Genomic DNA, 17,875 nt, shown 5'->3' with positions numbered 1-17,875 from the left:
TCAAGAGGAAGACGGACACTCATAGTAGTGTTACTATCTACAAAGCTCGACTTGTCGAAAAAGGTTTTTGACAAATTCAAGGTGTTGACTACGATGAGATCTTCTCACTCGTATTGATGCTTAATGTTTGTCCGAATCATGTTAGCAATTGCCACATTTTATGAATCTGGCAAATGGATGTCAAAACTGCATTCCTTAATGATTTATTAAAGAAGAGTTGTATATGATGCAACCAGAAGGTTTTATCAATCCTAAAGGTGCTAACAAAATGTGCGAGCTCCAGCGATCCATCTATGGACTGATTCAAGCATCTCGGAGTTGGAATATACGCTCTGATGAGTTGATCAAAGCATATAGTTTTATACAGACTTGTAGTGAAGCCTGTATTTACAAGAAAGTGAGTGGGAGCACTACAGCCTTTCTGATAAGTATATGTGAACGACATATTGTTGATCGGAAATGATGTAGAATTTTCTGGAAAGCATAAAGGAGTGTTTGAAAGGAGTTTTTCAAAGAAAGACCTCGGTGAAGCTGCTTACATATTGGGCATCAAGATCTATGGAGATAGATCAAGACGCTTGATAAGATTTTTCAATGAGTACATACCTTGACAAGATTTTGAAGTAGTTCAAAATGGAACAGTCAAAGAAGGAGTTCTTGCCTGTATTGCAAGGTGAAAAGTTGGGTAAGACTCGAAACACGACCACGGCAGAAAATAGAAAGAGAATGAAATTCATTCCTTATGCCTCAGCCATAGGTTCTCTAAAGTATGCTATGCTGTGTACCAAACCTATTGTGTACCTTGCCATGAGTTTAGCAAGGGGGTACGATAGTGATCTAGGAGTGGATCACTGGACATCGGTCAAAGTTATCCTTAGTTACCTAAGAGGACTAAGGAAATATTTCTCGGTTATGGAGGTAATAAAGAGTTTGTCGTAAAGAGTTACGTCGATGCAAGCTTTTACACCAATCCGGGTGACTCTAAGTCTCAATCTGGATACATATTGAAAGTGAGAGCAATTAGCTAGAGTAGCTCCATGCAAAGCATTGTAGACATCGAAAATTTGCAAAATACATACGGATCTGAATGTGGCAGACCCGTTGACTAAAATTCTCTCACAAGCAAAACATGATCACACCTTGGTACTCTTTGGGTGTTAATCACATAGCGATGTGAACTAGATTATTGAATCTAGTAAACCCTTTGGGTGTTGGTCACATGGCAATGTGAACTATGGGTATTAATCACATAAAGATGTGAACTATTGGTGTTAAATCACATGGCGATGTGAACTAGATTATTGACTCTAGTGTAAGTGGGAGACTGAAGGAAATATGCCCTAGAGGTAATAATGAAGTTGTTATTTTATATTTCCTTAGATCATGATAAATATTTATTATTCATGCTAGAATTTTTTAACCTGAAACTTGATACATGTGTGGATACATAGACATTACAATGTGTCCCTAGTAAGCCTCTACTAGACTAGCTCGTTAATCAAAGACGGTTAAGTTTCCTAGCCATAGACATGTGTTGTCATTTGATGAACGGGATCACATCATTAGGAGAATGATGTGATGGAAAAGACCCATTCGTTAGCTTAGCATGTTGATCGTTCAGTTTTATTGCTATTGCTTTCTTCATGTCAAATACATATTCCTTTGACTATGAGATTATGCAACTCCCAGATACCGGAGGAATACCTTGTGTGCTATCAAACGTCACAACATAACTGGGTGATTATAAAGATGCTCTACAGGTATCTCCGAAGGTGTTTGTTGGGTTGACATAGATCGAGATTAGGATTTTTCACTCCGAGTATTGGAGAGGTATCTCTGGGCCCTCTCGGTAATGCACATCATAATAAGCCTTGCAAGCAATGTGACTAATGAGTTAGTTACGAGATGATGCATTACAAAACGAGTAAAGAGACTTGTCGGTAACGAGATTGAACTAGGTATGGAGATACCGACGATCGAATCTCGGGCAAGTAACATACCGATGACAAAGGGAATAACGTATGTTGTCATTACGGTACGACCGATAAATATCTTCGTAGAATATGTGGGAACCAATATGAGCATCCAGGTTCCGCTATTGGTTATTGACCGGAGAGGTGTCTCGATCATGTCTACATAGCTCTCGAACCCGTAGTGTCCGCACGCTTAACGTTCGATGACGATTTTGTATTATATGAGTTATGTGATTTGGTGACCGAATGTTGTTCCGAGTCCCGGATGAGATCACGGACATGACGAGGAGTATGGAAATGGCCGAGAGGTAAAGATTCATATATTGGACGATGATATTCAGACACCGAAAGTGTTCCGGGGGTACCGGGTGCATATCGGGTCACCGGAAGGGGTTCCGGGCATCCCCCGGCAACTACATGGGCCTTAATGGGCCAAGAGGAGGACAGACCAGCCCCTAAGGGGCTGGTGCGCCCCTCCCATATGGGCTGGCCAAATTGGAGTAGAAAAGAGGAAGGAGGGAAGATAAAAGGGAATAAGATTCCTCCTTCGCCCTCTTCCCTTCCTACTCCGAATAGGAATAGGAAAGGGGGGAGGCCAAATTGGGAGGACCCCAAGTAGGATTCCTCCTACTTGGGGTGCCCCCTTGGCTGCCTCTCCTCCCCTTCAACCTATATATATGAAGGGGGCACCGCTAGAACACGCATCAATAGTTGTTAGCCGTGTGCGGCGCCCCCCTCCACAGTTTACGCCTCCGGTCATATCTTCGCAGTGCTTAGGCGAAGCCCTGCGCGGATCACTTCACCATGACCGTCACCATGCCGTCGTGATAACGGAACTCTCCCTCGACACTTTGCTGGATCAAGAGTTTGAGAGACGTCATCGAGCTGAACATGTGCAGAACTCGGAGGTGTCGTACGTTTGGTGCTTGATCGGTCGGAACGAGAAGAAGTTCGACTACATCAATCGCGTTGTCAAACGCTTCCGCTTTCGGTCTATGAGGGTACGTAGACACACTCTTCCCCTCTCGTTGCGATGCATCTCCTAGATAGATCTTGCGTGAGCATATGAATTTTTTTGAAATTGCATGCTACATTCGCCAACAGATATAACCGCCAAAATGCGGGTAGGGGCAGAAAAACCTGCCCGATCAAACCCCGCATCCCGCCCCGGCCCGCATAATTTTTTGAGGGGCGCGGCAAAATCTCGGCCCCAACCCGCGAATACGCGGGTTTCCCCCTCGCCGCTGCGGTGCCCTGCATCACAGAGAAGCAGTTGGCGGGAGGGACATTTCAGCCCGCGCACCTTTCCCCACCTCCTTCCGCCGCCGACCGCCCTTGCTTCTGCCCTTCCGCCGCCGGCGATTCCGGTCAAATCCGCGCGCGGAATCGCGCTGCAGGGTTGTCCCTCACCCTCCCGCGCCGATACGCTGCACCATCCCCCCCTCCCCACGATCCGGCGAGAAGAGCCGCCCCTCGTCGCCGCCGTCGCCGGGGATCGACCACCATCGAGCCCGCCCCCTCGTCGCCCGGTATCACCCGCCGCATCCACCGCCGGTTAGTGTTTGTTTTGTGATATTTGCGAGCGGTATAGTTGATTGACGCGCCGGTATGCATGTAGATGGAATTGAGCCCGTGCGAGAAGTTCTTACTCTCCGATTCGTCCGATTCAGACGACTCGGATGTTGAGACCATGCTTGCACCTTTCGGCAGCAGACATTAGTGATGGCACTTGCCGTGGAGGAGCACAAAGAAGAGAACCGAAAGAGGAGGCGGGGATCGTCTGTAGGGCGTCTTTGCATTCGTCGGAATCGCCATCTTGGGAACGAGATGTTGATGCAAGACTACTTCGTGGAGAATCCTACATATCCATCGCACCTCTTCCGGAGAAGGTACCAAATGCGCCGATCCCTCTTTCTGAAAATTGTTCAAGCTTGCGAGGCAAATTGCCAGTATTTTACTCAAAGAAGAAATGTGCGGGCTTAAAGGGATTTAGTGCATATCAAAAAAATCTCCGCAACTATGCGGGTGATTGCATATGGCGTTCTGGCTGACTATGTCGATGAGTACCTTCGCATTGGTGAAAATACTACAATTGAGCCAGTGCGTAGATTTGCAAAAGTGATCATCCGTGTCTTTGGTCCTGAGTATCTTCGGGCACCCGACGAGGATGACGCAAAGAAATTGATGGCATCTAATGAGAGGAGAGGTTGGCGTGGCAATGCTAGGCAGCATTGATTGTATGCATTGGACTTGGAAAAATTGCCCGAAGGCATGGCAAGGAATGTATTGTGGCAAGTCTCGTGATGCAACAATTGTGCTAGAGGCCGTAGCATCCGAGGATTTTTGGATTTCGCATTGCTTCTTTGGTATGTCGGGCACTCGCAACGATACCAATGTGTTGCAACGGTCTCATTAATTTGCTAGGCTTGCTAGTGGTGATGTTCCTGCTTGCAACTACACTATCAATGGGCATGAATACACAAAAGGGTACTATTTTGCAGATGGTATATACCCTCCTTGGTGCACCTTTGTCAAGAGCATCAAAGATCCCAAAACTAGAAAACATTGTGAATATGCAAAGGTGCAAGAGGCAGCCCGAAAAGACATTGAAAGAGCATTTGGTGTTTTGCAATCTAGGTTTGCCATTGTCCGTGGTCCTGCTCGTTTTGGGGATAAGAGAACCTTGAAAAATATCATGACATGTTGTGTTATCCTTCACAATATGATTCTTGAAGATGAGAGAGGAATGAATTTGGAATTCTTCTACGACGATGTGGGTAGCCGTGTCAAACCAGCTAGAGACTCTAACCGCATTAGAGCTTTTTCTTCAGACATACAAGGAGATTGAAAATGCAAACACACACTTTCAATTTCAGGAGGATCTCATTGAGCACCATTGGCAAAGGGCTGGACAGTGACTCATTTTTGTATTCATTTGTATTTGTATTCATGACAAGTTTTGTATTGCATTATTTAAGTTTGCTTCGGTGATTTGAATAATTATTTATAATGTGGATGATTATTGTATTATGTTTGATTTGAATAATTATTTAGTTTGCTTTCGTTTGTTGTATTATGTTGGATTTGATATTTGCGGGTTGATGAGATGTGAGATGCAGCGGCGCAAAAAGCAAACCCCGCAAACCTGGCCTGTAAAAGGCATATTCCGCGAATATACTTTTGTATGTGTCTGTTTGGAGGGTCTGCATCTATAGCCATCCGCGCCGGCCTGCATTCCGCAAACTGCAAACGCGTTTTGCGGATGGTGGGATGCGGGGTCTGCTAGAGTTGCTCTTAGGCATCGTACCCTTTTTTTCCTCGCAAATAGGCAAAGCAGCATACCAGCAACGTGGTTCCTCGCAACTGGACATATGTTGCAATGGAGTCCAACTCGATCGATGATCAACACGATATTGCAAAAAATTCCTCTTGATCGCAGAACTAAGCATCTTATAATTGACATAAGAAAATTAAAGGACGGGGCACGGGGGTACAAGATTACACGCCCAATGGCAAGCAGAAGGGGGCTTGCATGAATCACAGCAAGGGGCAGGCCATGGCCAGCTATATCTGGCAGCCGCAGCAGCAGAAGAAGCAGGAGAGGGCGAGGCCAAGCACGATGGCTTCCACCACGTACATCACGCGGAACGCGACGGTGTCCAGCAGCGCCGACGCCCAGCTGCCCCTCAGGTTCACGGACAGCCGCTTCCACCGCAGCGATCGCGACAGTCCGGCCAGCCTCGACGCGCTGGCGCCGCCCAGATTCTTCCAGCGCCGCCGCTGCTGCGGTATCAGCCGCCGCAGCCAGCCGCGCCGCGGCTTCTCCGCGACCTCCGAGCCATCGGCAGCGGCCGGGGGCATCGGTGCCGCCTCGGGCGCCCTTCCGTTCTCGGCGCCGACGGACGAGTAGTGCCCCCGCGGCATCATCCTCGAGAGCAAACCCCTGCGGTGCCGCGCGCCCGCCGCGGCGGAGCTGGCTGTAGCCTGAGACATGGGCTCCGTCTCGTACGCCGTCTCCGGCGCTATGTCGGTCTTGATGATGCCCATCATAGCCATGGCTGAGCAGGAGAAGACCTAGTATATAACTAGCCTAGGCGAAGAAGATTCAAGATGGTACGTTGTTGGACGGGACTGGGCGAAGACGTGGGGGGAAGACGTGCGGGGTGCGGTCAGGCGGAGACGGGAGGATATAAAGGAGACCGTTTCGATCTCGGGACTGGACGTGCCGAAACCTACCTATCGCCGTTTCGTGCTTTTTTCAAAGGAAAAAAGGAGATTGTGGCTTGAGCTGCTGGCTGCCGCTTTGTGCGTAAGGCATCCGCCAGACGGACGACTTAACAGCTCAGCTCGTGCTGTAAAGGCCGTTGCCGATGTTATTTGCAACCGCAAGCTCAGCTGGGAAGTTGTGCTGGAGTATATGTGTTGCGCTGGTCCGTTTATTATTGCTCATCGCATGCTGTCACGGATATACTCCTACTGTATTGTGCATAATATATGTTGGGCAGTGTTTATTATGCTGTCAGGTTGCAAAACATGGCGAATTTGAACAGAGTGCATGGACTTTCTAGAACGCCAGGGCAGGTTCAGGGCGTATCTGAACTGAAAAGGCCGGCAGCGGCAGGTCACATACAGGATGGTGGTAGGAGTATATGGTTCTCGACTCTCGAGTGCTGCTGGAGTCCAACTGGCCGTGACAGCCGGGCGTGCAGTGCAGTGCAGGCCTACATTACACTGCACGCTTCCCTGCTACTGCTAGCCTATCGTTGTTGTTTTCTTTCGCTCGCCAACGGCTTGCAAATTCGCCTCTTGTCGGGCAGCGGCCGTTTGGTCAAAAAAGCGCAGGTAGCCTCGAGCGATCATAAACCGTTAGTTAATGCTGGCTGAGATCAAGGTTTGGGACCGGCTGCCCCAGGTGTCTGGCTGTGCTTCTCCCATTTGTCGTCACCTGCGTGCCTGTAAAAGATGCATGTTACGTACTTGGGATAACTTGCTGCAGCGACACCGGACCAACATCTTCACCGATCACCAGTGACTGAAAGTTGGAGTAGCTGGAACCAACCACACCCGCACGAAGCGTATGGCGGTGTACTTACAGCTAACCTGACATCGACTTCCATCTTTTATGGAGGTCAAGTCTACTTTCTACGTGTACGTACGAGATCAGGTGACTCCTGTTCGTCAGGAGCACAATGCATATGCGCGTCGCTATAGGATCGATCAGGCTCCAAGTGAATTATTCTGCTTTTACGCATGTTACAGCATCTATAGCATATCGTCTCGATCCGCAAAATAACCGTTAGTTTATAGTTTTTGATCAAAAAATGACCCCAACAGACAGTGGCGGACCCAGGATTTGCTGACGCCCCAGGCGAGAAACTAAGGGCTAAAAACTACCTCAAAAAAACTCTAGTTTCAAGGCATACAAAAGTCGATCTATGTTGCATAACTAATAAGAAAAACCAAACATCATATTCAATAGCAGCATTTGTTCCATGATGGGTCAACTAATAAAGCAAGACAAATCAAAAGACAATATGTAGCATAGATAGATGATACAAAAGATTGATACCAAATCAAATGATTGGTTGATCTGAGCCTCCCATGACTGCATCTTCAATAACAGAAGAAGCTAAACCTTTAATTATCGATTTTGAAATGCAAATCAATGCATAATATAGCAGGTAAACTAGTTAATAATGATGCAAAATGTGAAAACTTATGTCGAGGACGAGGCAAAACGCCTTTACGTGTGTGATAACCTTGAAATACCATAGTTTTCAGTTCTTGATTGCTTAAACAGAAAACAATAATCAGCCGCGATGATCATTGAACCAATAGTCATGAAAGCTTTTACCATTTATCCATTCATAAGCATGATTAGTTGGTTGGCATGGACCCATACTAATGTACTCCCTTCTAGCAAGAATTTTAATGTCTGCATCTAAATCCTCAATTGGTATTCTCTTACCGAGGTCAGATTCAACATCACCGAGTTTGAGTTCAGCTCTAACATTAGGGGTATGATCAGTCGTTTGAGTTGAAGGACCTGTTGTCGTGGTTTCGGTGTTTCGAACTTGAAAAAAAGAATGCAGTGTCTTGCTTCTTTTACTCATCTTGCGTTCCTGTAAAAATTTAGAGAAACAAAATTTTCTCAATGTCAAAATCAGTTTCTACATCTAACAAACAGACAAACTCTGGCATCTAGCAACTAAAATCATCATCAATTAGTGACAATGTGACATCTACAAACAAAAACAGGGCATCAAGCCATCAAGTCATCGGTTTCTACAACTAAAATCACCGACAAATAGTGACAATGTGGCCGGAAGTGAGGACCGAGGAAGTGAGGAATGAGGACTACCTCGCCGGCCGCCGGGCAGCCTGCAGACTGCAGCCTCGTGCCCTAGCTGAGGTCTCTACGCCGCGCCCTCACCGGACACGACGGGCGGACAGGGCAGGAGCCGCAGAGGCGCAACCAGGGGCGCTGGAACGAAGAGTGGAAGGGGGGAGCCGGGGGGCGTTGCGGGATTGAGCGGACCGGCGACGGCAGTCGGTGGCGGTGGCGGCGGGCGGCGGGCAGCGACCGACGACGGCTTAGGGTTCATCGGGTTGGGGGAAAAGGTCAGCTGCGTCTGCAGCGACACCGGACCAACATCTTCACCGACCACCAGTGAGTGAAAGTTGGAGTAGCTGGAACCATCCACACCCGCACGAAGCGTATGGCGGTGTACGTACAGCTAACCTGACATCGACTTCCATCTTTTATGGAGGTCAAGTCTACTTTCTACGTGTACGTACAAGATCAGGCGACTCCTGTCCGTCAGGAGCACAATGCATATGCGCGTCGCTATAGGATCGCTCTGGCTCCAAGTGAATTATTCTGCTTTTATGCATGTTATAGCATCTATAGCATATCGTCTCGATTCGTAAAATAACCGTTAATTTATAGTTTTCGATAAATAAAAATGACCTCAACAGAAACTTTAAACGTGTCCAACACATAAAATTTTTTGAGGAACACTTCCCTCTCCGACCCACGAAAACACAAGCTCCCCACCCGCCCCGTCGGTGCGCTGTATCCCGCGAAAATGGTTGGCGGGAGGGACATCTCAACGCGCGCTCCCCACATCCCCTACTGCAGCCGCCCGCCACCATCGCCGCCAGGATGCCCCTTGCGTTTCGGTCATTTTCGTTAGCGGAATCGCGTCGCCGGGCCGCACTAGGCCCAGGTCCACTCGCCGGTGCCCTAGATCTGCCGAGTCGAGCCGCCCCCAGGTCGCCGCCGCCACGGATCAACCGCGGCCGAGTCGCCACCCGCCTCGGATTCGCCGACCGCCCCCGGTGAGCCCCTTTTTCTGCCCCTTGTAGCTCGACCGCATGTGAAATTTCGTTGATGCGAGCTCGGATGCGGGTTTTTTAGATGGATTTGAACCTTTGCGAGCAATTTTTTCTCGAGGATTCGTCCTCGTCCGACGAATCGGACATGGAATCGATGCTCGAGCGGCATAGGTAGCAGATGGTGGTAGCGGTCCCAGCCGTGAAGGAGGCCGAGGATCGAAACCGCAGGAGACAGTGAGGATCGACCTTCGACCGTCTTTGCATCCCTTGCAATCGCCATCTCAGGAACATGTTGTTGATGCAAGACTACTTCGCGGACAATCCTACTGAGGGAGTCCTGGATTAGGGGGTCTCCGGACTGCCGAACTATATCCTTTGGCCGGACTGTCGGACTATGAAGATACAAGATTGAAAACTTCGTCTCGTGTCCGGATGGGACTCTACTTGGCGTGGAAGGCAAGCTAGGCAATACGGATATGTATATCTCCTCCTTTGTAACCGACCTTGTGTAACCCTAGCCCCCTCCGGTGTCTATATAAACCGGAAGGTTTTAGTCCGTAGGACAACAGACAATCATACCATAGGCTAGCTTCTAGGGTTTAGCCTCTTTGATCTCGTGGTAGATCAACTCTTGTAATACTCATATCATCAAAAACAATCAAGCAGGACGTAGGGTATTACCTCCATCAAGAGGGCCCGAACCTGGGTAAACATCGTGTCCCCTGCCTCCTGTTACCATCAGCCTTAGACGCACAGTTCGGGGCCCCCTACCCGAGATCCGCCGGTTTTGACACCGACATTGGTGCTTTCATTGAGAGTTCCACTGTGTCGTCATCATAAGGAGGATGGCTCGCCTCATTGTCAAGGACAACATCACCTCTGGGGGAGCCCTGGCTGTAGGCCAAACTCTCCGACTAAACGGCTTCGTCATGACCGCCCGCTCGGCCACGGCGCCGACGATGACTTCTCAGGTCATCGAAAATAGCCTCCACATCGGCTCGAAATTTGCCGAGCGGATGGATCTGATGGAGCTCTCCTCTTTGAACGAGCTCTTGGATCGCATCGCCGCTCTGGGAGTCACTACGGACTACGATCGGATCGGGCTTAAACCCGATCAAAGGGAGATTAACTCTCCACCGGCCACCCATCAGATAGCGGTGGTGGAGGAGCAATGCGGCGATTCTCCCTCTATCCTTAGGACGAACTATGTCCGGATTCCCGAGCTCTCGAGCCGGATACTCGCTCATGAGAGTACACCACCCTAACCCTGAATCCAGAATCAGTCCGCATACCGAACCCACAGGGCAACATCCCGGAGCCCGAATTTCCAAGATCGAAAACTCCCCTGCCCCGGGATCATAGATTGGGTCAAGGTCCGGACTTAATTCCACCCACCCACCCAGATACAAACGATCTTTCCCACATTAGGCAAGCACCCCAAGAGATAGTACATCACTATTGGGCCAGATTCCTCCTTGTAATGAACAAGGTTAAGGACTGTCGCGAGGAAGACGCAATTTCGTTCTTTTGCAACAATTGCACGAACAAGGGAGTCCTCTACGTCATAAGTCGCCGTGACATAACACACTTCGCTGACTTGGCGGCCATAGTACGGAAATACTGTGCGATGGAAAGTGCCTGGAAAACCCAAACACAATTTTGGGATAATCCGGCTCTGACAAAACCCCCAGTCCAGACTAAAAGGGTGCACTATCATAAGTCGCCCGACTCAATTACAAAGAAGCAAAAGCCCACTACAGGGCATGGAACCGTATTGGAGGGATGGCTTAACGGGCCCTGCAAAATCCATAGTACAGCGGATACCATATCAACACACAGCCTTAGAGCATTTTGGGTACTCCGGCAGGTGTCCAAAAGCGGTGAGGATCTCCTCACCCAAAATACCTCAGAGCACCTTCCCATAGATAACAATACAGTATTGACGGTCTTCGAGACCTTCGCCTCAAATAATAGGTGCAAGCGAGCACTCTGCAACCTTACCGAAGTCTGCCATGTGGCAGCAATAAATCCATGGAGCGACACGGCTATCACCTTCAATGCCAGTGACGAACCTAAATCCCGAACAACCCAAACACCAGCCGATTTGGTTCTCAGTCCAATTGTGGACGGCTTTCGGCTCACTAAGGTGCTCATGAATGGCGGCAGCGGATTAAACCTCATTTATGAGGAAACTCTCCAAAAAAATGGAAATAGATAGCAACCGTATTGAGCAAAGCAGTACGACCTTTCGAGGAATCATCACTAGTCGGGAGGCATGTTGCGCTGGAAAAATCACACTTGATGTGGTATTCGGCACTCCGGAGAATTACAGGTCCGAAGAAATTACATTCCAAGTGGCCCCGTTCAGTAGCGGATACCACGCCCTTCTAGGGCGGGAGGCATTCACGATTTTTCAAGCCATACCCCATTACGGGTACATGAAGCTCAAAATGCCTGGACCCAATGGAATCATCACTCTAGTTAGTGATCCGGACCTAGCACTCTGCGCCGAAGACAAAACAGCCGCATTAGCCCTCGAGGCATTATCCGAAACCCTTGTGGCGGAGGAGTTAACCGTGCTGCGCTCCACGGTGGACAGGGACGACGTGATACTAGACAAAAGACACAAGTCCACCTCCTTTAAACCAGCGGACGAAATAGTTAAATTCCAAGTCTATCCAACGGGACCCACAAAAATAGCATCCATTGGGGCATAGTTAGACCCCGTTGTAGACGCCGCACTACGGGAGTTTCTGCGCGAGAATTGGGATATATTCGCCTGGCATCCTTCATACATGCGAGGAATCCCACGCAGATTGGCCGAGCATAACCTTAATATTCTAAAAGGATTCAAGCCGTTCAAGCAGACTCTTCGGCGTTTCTCTGAACCTAAGCGACAAGCCATGGGAGAGGAGCTGGCCAAGCTACTGGAGGCCGGATTTATTAAAGAAATAAAACATACGGACTGACTAGCAAACCTGGTGATGGTACCAAAGGAGGACAAATCCTGGCGCCTATGTGTCGACTTCAAAAACCTTAATAAAGCTTGCCCAAAGGATCCCTTCCCACTCCCTCGCATCGATCAAATCATCGACGCTACCACATGACACGAATCATTGTGCTTCCTCGACGCATACTCCGGTTACCACCAGATTAAGATGGCGGAGTCTGATCAAGCCGCAACGGCATTTATCATGCCATACGGCCCCTTCTGTTTTAACACAATGCCCTTCAGGCTCAAAAACACCAGCGCAACATATCAGCGCATGATCCAGACATGTCTGGAAAAGCAGATCGGTAAGACTGTGGAGGCATATGTAGACGATGTGGTCATTAAAACCAGACACGTCGACTCTTTAATAGACGACTTGAGGCTCACGTTCACCAATCTCCGAACATACGACATTAAGCTCACTCCGGAAAATGCATTTTCGGCGTTCCCGCCGGAAAGCTCATGGGCTTCACCGTCTCCAGTAGAGGAATTGAAGCAAATCTGGCTAAAATCTGAGCCCTGTCGCAGTTGGCTATCCCAACCGACCTCAAGCAAATCCAGAAATTAACTGGATGTGTGGCGGCTTTAAGCCGCTTTATCTCCCGATTAGGAGAAAGTGCACTTCCCCTCTATCGCCTTCTTCGGCGTACCGAACACTTCGAGTGGATGGACGCAGCCACGGCCGGACTGAAAGAAATAAAAGGCATCTAGCCACCAACCCAATCTTGGCCACGCCAACTGTTGGCGAACCAATGCTATTATATATAGCGGCAACTCACCAAGTTGTAAGCGCAGTGCTCGTCGTTGAACGAGAGATGGACGGACATAAATTCCCACTTCAAAAGCCGGTATATTATGTATCAACCGTCCTCACTCCATGCAAATCACGGTACCCACATTATCAAAAGATACCATACGCGGTATTCATGGCATCCCGGAAATTACGATACTACTTTCAAGAGTGTTCAATCACGGTGGCCTCCGAAGTACCACTCAATGACATAATAAACAACCGCGATGCCACGGGCCGGATTGCCAAATGGGCCATCGAGCTCCTCCCGTTTGACATAACATATAAACCACGGCGAGCCATTAAGTCGCAAGTATTGGCCGATTTCGTCGCCGAATGGACGGAAGCCGGACTCCCTAAAGAGTACAGTGCATACTCCAATTGGATCATGCACTTCGATGGCTCTAAAATGCTGGCTGGTCTGGGGGCTGGCGTCGTCCTGACATCCCCCACCGGAGATACAGTGCAATACATACTCCAAATACTATACACGGACTCCAATAATGCAGCCGAATACGAGGCCCTATTACACGGTCTCCGGATGGCAGTCTCCATGGGCATCCAACGCCTAGAGGTGCGTGGGGACTCGAACCTCGCAATATCTCAAATAAATGGAGACTTCGATGCCAAGGATCCGAAAATGACGGCATATCGCAACATCGTTCTCAAAATGTCAGCTCGGTTCGAGGGGCTTGAATTCCACCATGTGGCTTGGGAAAACAACCAGGCGACGGACATCCTCGCCCGTATCGGCACTAAACGCGGCACTGTCCCGCGAACATCTTCCTGGAAAGACTGTTTAAACCATCCGTGGTATGGGAAGGGGACACCGGCAAAAATAGTCCAGACCCGGCCATAACCCCAGATACCGAACACTCCAACACAATCGGAGGCTCTGCCACCGAAATAACACCTTCAGCCCACGTGATAATGGCCGTCATCGCCCCGTGGACAGAACCATTCCTGGCCTACCTAACTAGGCAGGAACCACCCAAGGACCAAAATGAGGCACGTTGCATAGTGCAGCGATCTAAAGCCTACAAGGTCCACGAGGGAGAGCTTTATAAGAAAAGCACAACCGGAGTCCTTCAAAGGTGCATCTCCGAAGAGGAAGGGCGGAAGCTTTTGGCGGAAATCCATGCTGGACTCGATGGCCACCACGCCGCAGCCCGGGCCCTTGTAAGCAAGGCCTTCCGTACAGGTTTTTATTGGCTGACGGCCCGGGCAGATGCACAACATCTGGTACAACATTGTGTCGGTTGCCAGCTTTTTGCAAACCAAAGCCACATGCCACCTACCGCCCTCCAAACAATCCCCATTACTTGGCCATTTGCGGTCTAGGGGCTTGATATGGTCGGACCCCTTAAAGGGGGAACCCATAAGAAAAAATACTTACTGGTCATGGTGGATAAATTCACCAAATGGATAGAAGCCAAACCTGTCAAAACAGCTAAATCCGGACCAGTGATAGACTTCATATCCGGGGTTGTACACCGTTATGGCGTCCCCCCACAGCATCATCACTGACAACGGCACGAACTTTACAGCCGACGAGGTGAAACTTTGGTGCAGCAACATGGGCATCAAGCTCGATTATGCTTCTGTCTATCATCCGCAAACTAACGGTCAAGTCGAATGAGCGAATGGTCTTATCATGAGCGGCATTAAACCCAGATTAGTCCGATCCTTAAAGGAATCAGACACTCATTGGGTAGAGGAGCTCGACTCTGTACTATGGGGGATGCGGACCACGCCGAATCACACTACCGGATACACACCATTTTTTATGGTGTACGGCGCTGAGGCGGTGCTGCCTTGCGACATAATTCATGACTCACCTCGAGTGTGCATGTACGAAGAAAGAGAGGCCGAGCTTGATCGGCAGGACAGTTTGGATGCCCTGGAGGAGCGTGACGTGGCAAAAGCCCATTCCGCATTCTATCAGCAACAGGCTCAAAGGTATCAAAGCAGAGAAGTGCGTGCCAAAACCTATAACGTTGGCGAATTAGTTCTACGCCTGCCGGAGAAGAAAAAGAACAAGCTCAAGCCCAAATGGGAAGGTCCCTTCATTATCGACAAGGTTCTGACCGGTGGAGCGTACCGTCTGCGGGATGCATCGGATAATCGACTCGAGCCAAACTCATGGAACGCAGTCAGACTCCAAAGATTCTACGCCTAGCGCCGGACTCTATGTTCGTCTCCTTACCTCCATCATTTTTTTACACATTTGTTTTCTCTCTCTTTCTTTCTCCTTTTTCTCTGCAAGGCCCTAAAGGGCTACACTTGTGTCTTGGTTACACAATCTTGACGCGCTAACCGCGCTCAATATACCTGGGGCCTTCTTATACAGAAGCTCAATCTAATTACCCTTCCAGGCTTTATACCCCGCACATGTGTTATTCTTCCGCATGTACCTTTTTTCGCCATTATATGCATCGATATGACTTAAGTTTTGGCCAAGCTGGGTTGCCTGGCTCTTGTATTTATGCCCTACGTTCCCGTTAATTCGGCTAGGGCATAAGGGGAGCACCTCTGCGATTGTTACTGCTGGGTCAGCCGGATGTGTACCTCAGACTGGGTGAAGCCGAAAGCTAGCGTTCTTAAGGGAATATTCGGTCGGTGAATAAAAGATGATTTTTCATTTAAATTACTACACACCCCAGATGTTTTTAGCCCGTGTCTCGCAGTCCAGACATGCACATTAGGGCATGCGTACCCAGGGAAAGGAACCCTTAACAGAACTATTCTCCTTGGAAGATGTTTCTTACTATCCATGTAATATAACATACCTATTTCGGTACTTGTCTGTTCAAGCACTTATGACCCCTACGCATGGTTTCCATGCATACCCCGGTTTTTACATAACCGAGTGGGTATTCGGATACACTCCGGACTATCGGGTCCAGTGGTCGAAGCGAAAAGGTCCGCCATGACAAATGATTTACAATCCGGCTAGGGACATTACATATGTCACTTGAAGTACACAGTCACTAAGACTAATTAAATTCTTCTTCTATACCATCCAACAGACTGTCTAGCCTACAATCCTGTTGGGAATACTTTGGGGCTAATTCTACTTGATCATACACTAAACTGACAGGGATCTCTTTCCCATCAGGCCCCACAGGTCCGACTTCGGCCATGTGGTTTGGGTCTGCCTTGGTATATTGTGTCTTCACCATAGCCCAGGCTTCCCTTGCACCTTGTCAGCAGGCCGATATCTTCCATAATCGGAACCGTCGTCGCGCTCCCTTGAGCTTCTCTATAAGCTCCCCATGCCTACTGGCGGGGACGCGGATGGCCACAAGGCTTGAGCAATAACCTGCATCACCTGCCGAACTTGTTCGTGCAGTTGTGAGAGCTCTGGTAGAAGATCACCCGAAGACCCGGGCATCTCCTTCGCGGGACGACCCGTCAGCATACCTGCAGACATAACACTGTTAGCAGGCTTCCTTGCCGAACTCCTTTAAAAAGTTCGTTTAAACACTTACTAAAAATGCCGCGCCGAAGCCGTTTATTCTCCTTCACGGAGACCGCAAGCTGGGCTCGGACATCCTTCAGTTCCACGCCCAGCCGGATATTGGCGTCTTGGAGATCATTTTTCTCCTGCCTGACTCGTGTCAGCACGCGCTCGCCAGCATTTCGCTGTCGATCATCACGTGCCGTATCCGCCTCCACGGCCTCCGGATTCACTCCGGGGCCACCTGCAACATCTATTGTTAGGTGTGCATACATGCCACATACTATCTGGTACCCATATTCTTTGCAATAGACAAAAGAGTTACCAGGGGGCCCCTTTTTTGACTCCTTCAATGCGGCAACAGCGGCTTCCAGCTGGGCCTTGCACTCGTCCAGCTCTTGAGACAATTGGGAATTCTTCTCCGTAAGAACCTACACGAATAATGATCCTTAAATCAGTTGTGTCAACTGTTTCAAGTCTCAGGGGCTACTGATACATATGATCGTCAGATTTGCTTACCCGTATATCCCTTACATACTGGTCCGTGGCTCTGGCTAGACCATTTTGAGCAGCACTGATGTACGCGTCTCCGGAATTGAAGGCATCAAATGCCTTTGGTGAGAAACAAGCGTCACGGAGTACGGCCCGGCGACGCCTGTGATTCATGGCGCTCTCCACTTCTGAATTTGTAGCGGATAGTCTATCCGCATCCTCTGTAGGAGGAGCATTCGACGTCCGCCCCATGTTGGCTTCCACCTCTATGTCTGGCCCTGGAGCCCGACTGGTGGAGGCGTGATCGGCAGCCTCTCCGGATATAGTCCGGCGAGCATTTTTTTCTATCAAAGAAACATGGACGTCATTACATTTTGAGAAAGACGACAACCACGGAGCGAGGTTTTGTGTCATACCTCTGCGTCGGCGTCTCCGTCCTGACCGCCTTCCTTTTTGGCCTACCCGGTGCCTCTTGTTGGCGAGTTGCTGTGGGTTCAGCATGGCGTCCCGAATGCCTTCCCTGTGAAACACCATATGTGTACGGTAGGTGAAGTGTCTAAAAGGGGATCCTATTTTTGGAGCTGGGATTTTGGTTTTTCTTACGTGCGACGCAGGGAGCAGTCCGGGATAGTCGGCCGTTATGGCCACCATGGCGTCATCGCAGCTCAATTGATAGAATTGCCTGTCTATCAGCTCCACAAATATGTCTGGATCCTCTTCGAGTCTGGGACCGAGTGCCCGGCCAGGGTCCTCTGGTTGTGGAGATGGGCTGTTGACCTCCCTTACAGCCTTTCGCAGTTCCTGCCGTAAAATGGCAAGGTGAGTACCTA

General features: G+C 49.3%; 1 protein-coding gene across 1 annotated transcript; it reads right to left on the bottom strand.

The window, feature by feature from the left end:
• Positions 1-5,402: 5,402 nt before the first annotated feature.
• Positions 5,403-6,118, bottom strand: LOC125548500 (uncharacterized). The gene has a single exon (XM_048712085.2). It carries the CDS (start codon positions 6,027-6,029, stop codon positions 5,538-5,540), a length of 492 nt encoding a protein of 163 aa, XP_048568042.1. The 5' UTR covers positions 6,030-6,118; the 3' UTR covers positions 5,403-5,537.
• Positions 6,119-17,875: the final 11,757 nt, after the last annotated feature.

Source organism: Triticum urartu, chromosome 3A (assembly GCF_056163025.1).
Source record: "Triticum urartu cultivar PI428250 chromosome 3A, HENAU_Tu73, whole genome shotgun sequence".
NCBI lineage: Eukaryota > Viridiplantae > Streptophyta > Magnoliopsida > Poales > Poaceae > Triticum > Triticum urartu.
The sequence above is the reverse complement of the archived record's forward strand: the minus strand, read 5'-3'. Positions and strand labels throughout refer to the sequence as shown.